Source organism: Pelodiscus sinensis, chromosome 19 (assembly GCF_052426305.1).
Source record: "Pelodiscus sinensis isolate ZL-2025 chromosome 19, ASM5242630v1, whole genome shotgun sequence".
Lineage (NCBI taxonomy): Eukaryota > Metazoa > Chordata > Testudines > Trionychidae > Pelodiscus > Pelodiscus sinensis.
This window is the reverse complement of record NC_143070.1, coordinates 34,845,042-34,857,754: the sequence shown is the minus strand read 5'-3', so window position 1 is coordinate 34,857,754 and position 12,713 is coordinate 34,845,042. Positions and strand designations below refer to the sequence as shown.

General features: G+C 53.2%; 1 protein-coding gene across 1 annotated transcript in view; it reads left to right on the top strand.

Annotated features, from left to right (window-relative positions):
• Nucleotides 1-11,755, top strand: part of LOC142823150 (uncharacterized) — a 43,959-nt gene extending 32,204 nt beyond the window's left edge. The window contains exons 4-6 of the mRNA XM_089770536.1: nt 278-1,696; nt 6,414-6,614; nt 9,561-11,755. Of these exons, the coding sequence (XP_089626662.1) occupies nt 278-1,696; nt 6,414-6,614; nt 9,561-10,645 (2,705 nt within the window). The 3' untranslated portion in view covers nt 10,646-11,755. The remainder of the gene's footprint in view (nt 1-277; nt 1,697-6,413; nt 6,615-9,560) is intronic.
• The last annotated feature ends 958 nt before the right edge of the window (nt 11,756-12,713 follow it).

Below are 12,713 nucleotides of genomic sequence, written 5' to 3'. Positions count from 1 at the left end.
TTCTGTGTCCTCATAGCAGGTGTCACTTCTGCATTTTCATCAAGTCTAACTGACCTGTCTGCCTGTGATCCAGTTCATCCAGAGGGTGTGGGGGCGTGGGAGCCTACGCTCTCCTTTGGGAACAGATTGTGAGGAAGGAGGAGGAACTCGACTCATGTTCATTCCTCCTTTCCAGCCATGTGTTGGGTGTGTTCCCCCTTTTCTGTCCCCCTGTCAGAGTTTTCCCTTCAGCTCAGCAGAGAGACTGACTCCTGTCTGGATTCTCTCTCTATCCCAGCAGGTGACGGGACGCTGAGTGAGAACAATGAGGAGAGTCTTCAGCAGGAAGGACCGGAGCACGTGGCTGCATGTGGCGTGTTACTGGGAAGACCTGAAGGGCATGTTTATGAGCGTCCTGAGTGGGAAGAGACCTGGGAAAGACAATGTAGCCCAGAATGGCAGCAGGGAAACCAGGCAAGGGAGGGACAGGGTAAATCCAGTCACAGCAGCAGAGGGGAGAAAAGAACCATAGAAATAGTTCAACAGAAAGTTCCCTATGAGTACACACTCTGCTCGTGTAATGAGTGTGAACACGAAAGAACCCACCTAGGAGAGAAGCCCTTTAAGTGCTCTGACTGTGGGAAATGTTTCAGTCAGCAATTGCACTTTACTAACCACCAGATAAGACATACAAGAGAGACACCCTATAACTGTTTTACCTGTGGGAAAAGCTTCAGTGAGAGCTCCAAGCTTGTTAGGCATAGGAGAACCCACGAAGGGGACAAACCATTCAACTGCTCTGATTGTGGGAAAAGCTTTTGTCAGAGGTCACACCTTCTTAGACACAGGAGAACCCACACAGGAGATAAACCCTTCAGCTGCTCTGACTGTGGGAAAAGCTTCTATCAGAGGTCACACCTTGTTACTCACAAGAGAACCCACACGGGGGAGAAACCCTACATCTGCTCTGACTGTGGGAAGAGCTTCAGTTGCAGCTCACACCTTGTTAAACATTGGAGAATACACACCGGTGAGAAACCCTTCATCTGCTCTGACTGTGGAAAAAGCTTCAGTAAGAGGTCAAACCTTGTTACCCACAGGAGAAGCCATACAGGGGAGAAACCCTTCAGTTGCTCTGAGTGTGGGAAAAGGTACAGCAAGAGTTCAAATCTTGTTAGGCACAGGAGAAGCCACACAGGGGAGAAACCCTTTAGCTGCTCTTATTGTGGGAAATGCTTCAGTCAGCGCTCACTCCTTACTGACCATGAGATAATACACACAAAAGAGACGCCCCATAACTGCTCTGACTGCGGGAAAAGCTTCAGTCAGAGGTCAAACCTTGTTAGACATCAGAGAATCCACACGGGGGAGAAACCGTTCAGCTGCTCTGAGTGTGTGAAAAGCTTCCGTCATAGTTCAGCCCTTGTTAGACACAGGAGAACGCACACAGGGGAGAAACCGTTCAGCTGCTCTGACTGTGGGAAAAGCTTCAGTGCAAGTTCAAACCTTGTTACTCATCGGAGAATCCACACCGGAGAGAAACCCTTCAGCTGCTCTGACTGTATGAAAAGCTTCAGTCAGAGCTCAGAGTTTCTTAGACATCAGAGGATGCACACAGGAGAGAAACCCTTCAACTGCCCAGACTGTGGGAAAAGCTTCAGTCGGGGGTCAAACCTCATTACCCATCGGAGAACCCACAGTGGGGAGAAGAGTGGGCAATAATTTTTGCAGGGGTCTACTTCATGAATTTTGCTATGTGGTCCCAGGCCAGCTACAACCCCACCTAGAATGGGTGGGGCTGGAGTTTAACCTCCCCCCAAAGTTGTCTTGGGCCAGATACATAGCTAAGGGCTTGCACTCCCCAGCCTTGTTGCTACTGTTTGCCTGGCAGCTGCTGGGGTTGCTGCAGCTTTTTTAACATTCTCGTGGCTCTGGCTTCTGCCACAGTCACATAGCGACCGTGAACCATGAGCCATTTTGATCGGAATCTACTGCTTGAGCTACCACTTGGAAATTTGGCAGCAGCAGCAACAGGAGAAAAAGAAAGCGGCCAGATGCCGTCCGTGAGCTGGATCATGCCCATGTTTGCCACAGCCTATGAAATAGCACGCAAGTACTTAGGGCTTTGGTGAGGAGAGGTGCCTCTGCCCACTGGTCTCAACTCTGGCCCAGACCATACTCAGTAGGATGGCTTTGGCCCGAGAGCGGCGGTGGCAGGGAGAATTGTCTTTCCACCACCCCCCCTTCCTTGCAGCAGCAGCTGAGATGCGGGGAGAGATGTGGTGGGAGTCTTCTCTCCCAGATGTAGCCTTTCAGTGGCCTACACCTCACACCCTTCCATCCTTGAGATCACCCCCAGGCTGTAGCCTTCACCCCTTCACACCTCAAACTGCTATCTCAACCCTGAGCCCCCCAACTCCACCCTAGAGCCAGCCCTCACACCCTTCCTAGCCAACTCTTTTCCACAGCCCTGAGCCCCTTCCCACAATCCAAAACCCCTGAGTCCCGCTGCTATGACATGAACTTAGTTCTGTGCATTAGACTGGAGATGTCGCACGTTCCCCAGTATAGAACCCCCTAACAAAACTCATTCTGCACATGTGTGGGGAAGAAACATGGCGCGCTGGGTATAACTGCTCTGCCTGTGGGAACTAGAGAGTATTGAGCAAGAAGCCAGGAGAACCAAAAAGAAGAAAGCATTGCGACTTGAATGGGAAGGGATACATGCCTGCTGTCTTTCTTTGTGCGAATTTAAAACCAGGAGCTGGGGAAAGGAAGGTGAATGAAACCAGGCAGAACTGCCATGCCTGCAAAGAATGTAGGGTGTAGAAATAGACTGGACTTTGAAGCTCTGGTATGTGAGTAGAGAAGTTATTTTCATTGTTTAGCTAAACTTCTCTGTGCCAACTCCATGTGCCCCCCCCCCCCCCGCTGCTACCTTCCATGCACTCATCTTAAACTGAATCCCAGGGATTCAGAGTTTCTCTGGTTTAATTTGTTCTTTTCTCACTTAGTTTGAAATGCTGAGCAACCAAGTCTGCTTTATCAAGCGTATCTTTTTGTCTGGTTAATAAAATCACCTCTTTTTTTAAGGGGCTGGTTTGGTTCCTGTGTCCTGGAAGGTAAGAGGTGGTAACAGGATTGGAGTTTGTTTTTTCTCCTCTCAAGGTCTCTTGTGGTGGAAGAGCTTGGGGGTTTAGTTCTCTGAATCTCCCTCCCTCAGTTCCATGTCATGGATCACCCAACTCAGGGGCTCACCTCTCTCTGCAGGATTGATGGCTCCCCTGGCGGGGCACAGAGCTTTTCCCTGCTGGGTTGTTTTGCTGTCACACGTCTCGTTTCAGCTCCCACCAAGGGCCCCGGCTTCTTGCCACGCTCTCGTTTTACTTTATTTTCACCCAGAACTGTTTCTCTTCTTTTTCCTGGTGAAACCTGCCCCGTACCAGGCTTTCCCTTCCTCCCCAGAGCCAGCGTCTCCCACCCCCACAGCAGCATCCCTCCCCTGGGGGCCAGTCCTCATCCTGCCCTGGTCCCTGGGCTCCCCCCAGATCAGGTGAACTCTGTGGGAAGCCCCCACCCAGGTAGGTTTGCCAGGTGTCTCGTATCAGACACACTTGATTGGTGGGGGGGACGAGGGGAGGAACCAGCCAGGAGGGGAGCGGGGCTGGGGGGGGGGGGGGAGCAGGAAACCGGGCGCGCGGGACATTGCAGGTGTCGGGTGTTTTCTGACTCTGCCGGACAGAGGCCCCTGCCGGCCGAACACGGACCCCTGCCCCCCCACGGGGGATGGGGGGGGCCCCCCGGGACTTGCAGGGGGGGGGGCTGGTGCGGCTCCGGGACTCCAGAGTGGGGGGGGGGGCTGCATCTGCAGCGGGGCGGGGCCAACAGCCTGGGGGGGGCGAGGGCGGGGTCTCTGCCAAGCCCCTCCCCTCCCGCAGGGGGCGCTGCAGGCTGCAGCCCTGGGAAGGTTCCAGCCGCTGAGGGCAGGGTGCCGGGCAGCGGCCTCAGCAGTGTCACTGCGCATGCGCCAGGCGTCGGGGGAGGGCGGAGGCTGCAGGAGTGTCGGACGCCGCGTGCCGCCCGAGGCGCGTTCAGGGCGCATGCGCCGGGCAGCGGCCTCAACCAGTGCTACTGCGCATGCGCGGGGCGCGCGCTGAGGGAGCCGTTGGCGGCGTTCCTCGCGGCTCCGCTGCTTCCGCTTCCGGCTGGCGGGGCCGGCGGAGCTGAGGTGAGGCGGGGCGGCGCCTGCGGGGGGGGGGCGGGGCGACCGTGGCGGGCCCGCGGGCCAGACACCGGGCAGCTGCCGCCGCTGTGGCCAGTGCGCATGCGCCGCGCCCGGTGTACTCTTCCCCCCCCCCAGGCGCCCTGTCTGGGCTGCGCATGCGCGGTGCTCTCAGGGCGCCCTTGGCCGGCGAGGCGGGTGACGTCACAGATTGGGGGCGTGGCCGATGCGGGGGGGGGGGGGTGGTTGCCTTGGGATCGGCACGCTGAGGCTTAGTCCCCGCCCTCGCACGGCGCATGCGCAGCGGCGGTAGGGAGCCGGGGGTGAGCGTGGCGCAGGTCACGTGCCGCGCGCCCCCTGCCGGGCGGCTCCCTCAGCTTGGGTACTCGCTCGGCGCAGTGCGCATGCGCCAGTGCTCTGAGCATGCGCAGAAGCGCCGCTGAAGCCATTGCCCTTACCCTGCCCTCACTCTCGCCAAGTGCTTGCTGAGGTGTGGGGGAGGGGGGCTGAAGTGGCTGCAGGCAGCTCAGGGTGGGGGGGGCAGTGACAGGTGAACTCTGCAGCGGGGGGGGGGGAGCAGCCCCCCCCGTGGGAATGAGGCGCTAGCCAAAAGGGAGTGGGGGGAGGCTTTTTTATAATTCACTCTCCTCAGAGGCGCTGAGCATGCTCCTTAGGGCGGCAGCCCCCCCCCCCCCCCCCGCACGCCCTGCCCTTGCTGTGCACCAATCCTTGCTGCCTAGCTGCAAAACGGGGATACAGACGGGAAAAGGGGGCTGACGACAGGATGTGACGTCTCATCCCATTTCGCACACTTTTCTGTGGTCTGCGGCCCAGGAATCACTGAATTAGGGATCAAGTATCAGAGGGGCGGCCGTGTTAATCTGACGCTGCAAAAGCAACGAGGAGTCCTGTGGCACCTCACAGACTAACAGCGTTATTAGAGCATAAGCTTCCGTGCGCAAAGACCGTGCATGTGACGAAGTGGGTCTTTGCCCAAGAAAGCGTATGCTCCAATAACTCGGTTAGTCTATAAGGTGTCACAGGACTCCTCGTCGCTTTTGAATTAGGGACGTGAAGGATTAGTCGACTGTCCAGTAAGCAAATGCTTATTTGCTTCCCACAGCCCTTGGCTGCCCCTATCAGAAAGAGGGAAAGGAGGGAGTACTCTGAAGGGGCAACACTGTATGCATCTGAGAGATTAACGCACGTTAAAAAAATGAATGGGTTAATTCTGCCCCACATTAATAAAAGGTGTTAATGCACATTAATTGACAGTCCTTGTTTTTTTACCCCCATTTTTCATAATTCCATTCCCTGATGAAGGGTTTGTTTCCATGCTATGACAAAAAGGCTGAGAGCTGCCACCTGTGTCAGTCTCTTTGTGGAAAAAAACTGCTGGACCCCCAGGGCTCCTCAGTCTAGTGGGTCCGGCTCTGTGTGAACCAATAATGGGAAGCTGAAGCCAGACAAAATCAGACTAGGAAGGGGGCAGGCATGTTTGGTGGGGAAGGTGATTAGCCGCTGAATCAAATGGCTGAAGAACTGGTGGATTCTTCATCTCCTGATGTCTTCAAAACAAAACTTGAGAACTGTACAGAAAATATGCTTAGGGGAAGAAAGGTGTGTCCTGAAGTAATGAGATTAATTCCAATGGCTTGTGACACGGATGAGACCAGAGTGCGTGATCTAATGATCCCTCCTGATCCAAAGAATCTGTGTATCCTAGGATCCCATCATGTAAACATTCAGCAGGTGTGTTTAATTTTATGTATCTCAGTGATCCCCCTGACTTCGTCTCTGATGTGGGGAGGGTTTATAATGTCAGGGTCGATTTAGTCCTGAAGAGAGGGCCTAAGTCTAGGCTACAAATAATGGAAGGAGACTAGGGGTCCTAAATAACAGGAGCCTAAATTTAGACACCTACATCCATATTCAGGCAGAGGAACATGCAGCTTCTTGATCAGAGACACTGGGCGCTCAGAGCCGAATCCCATCGTGGCAGGTGCAGTGATGTGGCACTCGAGCTAGGTAGTGAGAGAGATGAATATGGATTTGGGATCTAACCTGTGAGCGCTGTTCTAGACTCAGCATTTGCCTAAAATGGCAGAGTCTAGCCTTTGTGTCACTAGGGACAGAATCGGGGGAGAACAGGGATGTGGAAAGGAGTAAAGTCTCTTCTGAAATGTCTCCAATGGCCCTTCTCCCCCAACAGGCTGCAGGACACCCATATCTGTCTCCAGCTCAGCCCACGGCCTGCAGAGCCAGGGACAGGAAATGGCCGCGGCGGGGCCGGTGACCTTCGAGGAGGTGGCTGTGTATTTCTCTGAGGAGGAATGGGCTCTGCTGGACCCGGGCCAGAGAGCCTTCTACTGGGACGTGATGCAGGAGAATTACGAGGCTGTGCGCTGGCTGGGTAAGGATTCCTGTCCCCACGGGTATCAGAAGCTGGGGGGGCTCTGGAGCTGCTGGGTTGGGTTTGGTTCAGGGTCCCTCATTGCTCCCTGCTCCCCAATATCAGGAATGCCTGTGTGACCGTGCCTCCTCCAGGCCTCGTCCCAGGGTCAGGGACATACCAATGGTGCTGCTCTTCCCACAGCCAAGGTCTCAATGCGCTTCCCCACCATCTTGCCCATGTTGTGCTTCAGCTGGAGGTTTCAGTGGAAGGGCCCGGGCAGAAACGGCAGGTACCAGACTTGTGGGTCTGGGTCTGGCTACTGTTAGTGCCTGCAGAGTCCCCCTCGTGCCAGTGAGCTGAGGTCTGGAAGAAGGGTGCAGTTCCCAGAGTCCTTCCCTGCCTGTGGTTGATCGCAGTGACATGTTGCTTTCTGCCAGGGGGAGGGTTGGGGCTCAGGCTGGGGCTGGGGCTGGGGCTGAGGGAGGGCGGATGAGGCCGTTCACGCTCTGCGGGCGTTCTGTGGGGGCAGCTCTGTAGCAGACAGACGTGAGCAGAGCTCTTCCTGTGTGTCAGGCACAGGGCCTGGGTCCCCTTTGAGCCGTCCGGCTTTATTGTCTGTGGGGCTCACTTGCCTCTCTGTGCAGTGGAGATAATCTCCTCGTCTGTCTTGTCTTTTTAGAGTGAAATCTCTTTGGGCAGGGACTTTTCTTCCTAGGTGAATGTCTGCCTTCAAACACGTTTGAACTGCCGCTAGTGGCATGCCCTGCCACAGACTTCCTTTGTGATCTTGGTCAACTCACTGTCTGTGTCCAGTACCCTGTCTCTTCAATAGCTGTTACAGAGGAGATGCTCTGCTCCATCTAAGCACCCTGATAGCACAGTTGGGTCCTGATTGACATTGGAGATCCTAAGTGCTTCTCCGACTGATAAACTTTGCTTCTTATAGCAGCTGCGGCACCGTACAAATAGCTGCTAGCGCCACGGAGCATCGTCACTGGCACAGCATGCGGCTAGTCCATGCAGCACAGCTCAGGGCTGTGGCTAAAGAAACATTGAGGATCTGTTTGGGGGCTAAGGATCTCTACTATATATTGTCAAAGGAGCAGGGTGCTTGTGTCTCAGCTCCACAGTTACAGTGAGACGTGTCCCACCCCAGCAATGGTACGGGCTTAGTCATCAACCAAAACACTGCTCCTGTGCCAGCATGAACATATCCATCCTTCAACTTCCCCTGTCATATATTGACAAAAACAAAATTCATGTTGAGCTCCATGTGTTCTGCCTGTTTGGACAAATTGTCCGTGTCCATTATCCCCTTGTCTCCCTGCTGTGGGTCGGTGTGCTCCTCTGCCATCTCGTAGGCGTGTGTGTTGGCAGGTACTGCACCGATGGGGTGTTTACTGCCCTCCTCCCTGCTCGGTAATGTCCTTGCCTGCTTAGCTGGGACCCAGTGCCCTCCCATTTGCCAGGGCCTGGCCTGTTCTGGTTCAGAAATGATGTCCACACACAAACAGGATAATCACAGTCACCACATCGCAACGTTCCCATTGGCACTGCACACGACACACTTCACACAAGAGCTGTTGCAGTTGTGTAACAGCGGTAGCACGATGGCCGACGTGGTCAAGTTTTAATCCTAGGAAGTCCCGATGGGCAGGGGGTCCCCACAGCATTAAGTGATGATCAAAAAAGGGCTCTGCCAGAAGTGGCGAGAACGTACTAACAAGGTGCAAATACGTGCCCAATGGGGGAACAACATAAGCTGGCCAGGTGGGCCACAAGGCGAACGTGGGGAAACCGCACAGGGAGGCTGCTGCTGCTGGTGGAGTAGAACTGACGCTGCAGAGGGGAAGCTCAGCGGCAGCAACAGCCACACGCACCGGAGAAGCAGCCCAGCCCAATGCACCCTGGCCGGCTGCGGGAGCGGCAGCTGTTGTGGGCAGCCGGCAGGGCCACCCAGACACAGGCAGTTGGGGCCGGCGCCTGCAGCGTAGGCAGGGCCTGGAGCAGCCAGCCAAGGATTCACTTTGCAGCTCAGACAACTTCCTCTGCCACCTCCTGGATCTAGTAGAGCCCCCAAGCAGGGCAGCCAGGAGCGGTGTGGGCGGAGTCCTTGGGGAGCCAGAGCGCTGCTGGGGCCTTTCTCTCCAGGTCCTGCTGACCTGCCATGTGGCAGCTGCAGTCTGAGCCCTGCTTGGGGGCCTCGGTGCCAGCCCTGGCCGGAGCTCCCCTGAGCAGTGTGATCCTGTCCCGCCCTGCAACGGGGGATGGGGTGGGCTATGAGGGAGACTGAGTTGTACCCTAGAGAGTGCAGCAGAGAGCTCAGCTCCCCCGGGGAATACGCTGGGCCGTTCCCGAGGTGGGGAGGATGCACCTTTACTGCAGGTGAGTGAGAGATGGGATCTTGTACCAGCCAGAGCCCCGTCTCTGCAAGGGGGGAGGAGCCTCTCAGGTTGGGCGACGGATCCTGGCTCTGGAAGCAGTAATGGCACAGACCTTAATGAACAAGATCAGCACTGGGTTCATTGCTCCCCGGGCAGGATTTCCAGTCTCCAAAGCTCACGCAATCTCCTGGTTGGAGCGAGGGGAGGAGCTGTGGATCCCGGATCTCCAGGGCTCTGAGGAAGGGGGGCTCGGCAGTGACACCCGCACAGGGGAGCAATCGGCTAAACTGACTCAGAAACCAATTTCTGTGTCCTCATAGCTGGTGTCACTTCTGCATTATCATCAAGTGTAACTGGCCCGTCAGCTTGTGAGCTACTCCAACCAGAAGGTTTCGAGGGGAAGGGTGGGTTCTCTCCTTTGGGAAAGGCTTATGAGAAATGAGGATCAACTCAGCTCATGATTATTCCTCCTTTCCAGCCATTCTTTGGGTGTGTTACCTCTTTTCTGTTCCCCTTCCAGAGTTTTCCTTTCAGCTCAGTCCAAACAATGACTCCTTTCTGGATTCTCTCTCTATCCCAGCAGGTGATGAGACGCAGAGTGAGAACAACGAGGAAAGTCTTCAGCAGGAAGGACTGGAGCATGCGGCTCCACGTGGGATATTACTGGGAAGATCTGAAGGGCATGTTTCCCAGAGTCCTGAGCAGGGAGAGACCTGGGAGCATCAGTGTAGCCGTGAACTGCTACAGGGAAGCCATCTGGAGGAGGGGCAGGGTAAATCCAGTCACCGGAGCCACACAGAAACCGTTCAACAGAAAATCCTCTGTCAAGACGCATCCCACACTTGCAGTGAGAGTGCAGGTCTTATCGAACAGGAAAGAACCTACCGAGGAGGGAAGCCGTTCAAATGCTCTGACTGTGGGAAATGCTTCAGTCTGGGCTCAGTCCTTGTTACCCACAGGAGAAGCCACACAGGGGAGAAACCCTTCTTCTGCTCCGACTGTGGGAAAAGCTTTAGTAAGAGGTCAAACCTTGTTAGACATTGGAGAACCCACACTGGAGAGAAATCCTTCATCTGCTCTGACTGCGGGAACAGCTACAATTGCAGCTCAGACCTTGTTACCCACAGGAGAATCCACGGAAGGGAGAAACCCTTCAACTGCTCCGACTGCGGGAAAAGCTACAGTAAGAGCTCGGATCTTCTTATCCATTGGAGAAGCCACACAGGGGAGAAACCTTTCATCTGCTCTGACTGCGGGAAAAGCTTCGGTAAGAGCTCAGAGTTTGTTAGACACAGGCGAATCCACACGGGAGAGAAACCCTTCAACTGCTCCGACTGTGGGAAAAGCTTCAGACAGAGCTCACACCTTGTGACCCACAGGAGAACCCACACCGGGGAGAAACCCTTCAACTGCTCTGACTGCGGAAAAAGCTTCAATCAGCTCTCAATTCTTGTTAGACATAGACGAACCCACACGGGGGAGAAACCCTTCAGCTGCTCTGACTGCGGGAAAAGCTTCTATCAGCGCTCAAGTCTTGTTAGACATAAGACAACCCACACGGGCGAGAGACCCTTCAGCTGCTCTTACTGTGGGAAAAGCTTCAGTCAGTGCTCCTGCCTTACTAACCAGATAATACATACAAGAGAGACAACCCAACTGCTCTGATTGACGGAAAGTTTTAAAATACAGGTCAGACATTGTTTAGACAGAGGAGAAGCCACATGGGAGATATGCTTCAGCTTGGGAACAGCTACAGTGAATGCTCTCACCCTATTGCACATCAGACCATTCTCACAAGACAGAGCCCCCATAACTGCTCTGACTGTGAGCAAAGGTTCATCTGGGCCTAATACCTCATTGATCATGTCTTGGAAGAGAAAAGAAACCGCTGTAGTTCAAGCAGAAAACCTTTAATCAATTTCCATACATTCTATCACATTGGAGTACCCAAATATGCGAAACCCTATTGTATTGTAACAGGGTTTCTGGGGGCATTGCCAATAGGGTTAAATCAGGGTGAATTGTTTAAAGGCAGGGCTAATTATAACCCCAGCCTGACAGTCCTCCACCAGAAAGCACATCAAAGCACTCACAAAGAGTACTTCTGTGTGCTGCACTGGCCAGCAAGAAGACAAACAAGCAGTCATCTCAGACTCACCATCTTCTCCTGTGCCACAGCCAATGAAAGTTGTGAAAACCAAGCTCACCAACTCCAAACAGGTTCTCACCATGCCAAAGGATCTGCCACATGGCCAAGTCAATTTATACTTTAGATCCTACCTGAAAGAGTGCGCTGTGCAAATCCTTCAGAATCGAAAATCAAAAGATTTATGAATACTGAAAGAAAGAAAATGTTGAGAATAAAATTGTTAAAGGACACAACTTACATACACCAATTGCAATGGTCTAGGTGCAGGTTTGTAGCAGAGATGGAATAAGCTGCTGTCTTTCATCTGAAGAAGTGGGTTGAGCTACAAAAGCTTATGATACCATTTACATTTTTTGTTAGTCTCTAAGGTGATGAAGGTGTTTTCTATTACAAACTAACACGGCTACCTCTATGAAACTGCTGTCTTAAAAGTATTTGGGGCACATCCTCTGTTAGGATGGGTCATCAGTCCTTCTGCACCCAGTTCATAGCAAAGATGCCCCTGAAGTGATGAGCTGGAATGAAGACAAAGATGCAGGAACCTCTAGATACCTTTGCCCATGCAGAGGGAATTCCGGTGTACGCGCTGTGTGTACTTTCCTCCCAAAATGGTGTTTGTCACATGAGCAAGTCATCTGTCCACACGTGACTCAGTCCTTAGTCAAGCTGTCGTCTTACATGCTGATCTGAAGTTACATAGCAAAGTCTTCAGCTGTGGATTGGCGCCACATGAGGTGTATTGGAGTCCTGTGGCACCTTATAGACTAAGGGTACGTCTACACTAGCTTGTTAGTTCGAGCTAGGTAGGGTAATGAGGGCAAGTGGAGTTGCAAATGAAGCCCGGGATTTAAATATCGCGGGCTTCATTTGCATGTTCCCGGGCACCACCATTTTTAAATCCCCCTTAGTCCGAGCTCTGTGCCCGTGGCTACACGCGGCACGGAGTAGGTAGTTCGAATTAAAGATCCTAATTCGAACTACCGTTACTCCTCGTGGAATGACGTACCCTAACAGATGCATTGGAGCATAAGCTTTCATGGGCAAAGACCCACTTCATCAGATGCATCGGACAAAGTGAGTCTTTGCCCACAAAAGCTTATACTCCAATATATCTGTTAGTTCATAAGGTGCCACAGGACTCCTTGTCGCTTTTGCAGATGCAGACTAACACGGCCACCCCTCTGATACTTGAGGTGTATTGTCAGTCAAGTATTGCTAGTCAGTTAAGTAGCAGCCCTTTCACAACAGGTGTGTGAAACCTGTTAATAATCTCCCAGAAGAAACATGTGAAATACTAGTACAGAGCCAATACTCATAACTTCAGATAAAAAATGGTACATGTCAATGAGAGCAAACATTCTTCTAAAGACAAAAGTGGAATCAAATTTGCGGTCTATTTTTGTCAGTGTTGTGGTCATATGATTTAAAAAAACCGTTAGGTTCACAATTTCAGATGTTTTAATTTGAAATGCCACATGGTGTTGTAATTTCAGGGGTCCTGACCAAAAAAGGAATTGTGGAGAGGTGTCAGAAGTGTCACAATGTTATTGCTGGAGGAGTTGTGGTATTGCTGCCATTCTGTGC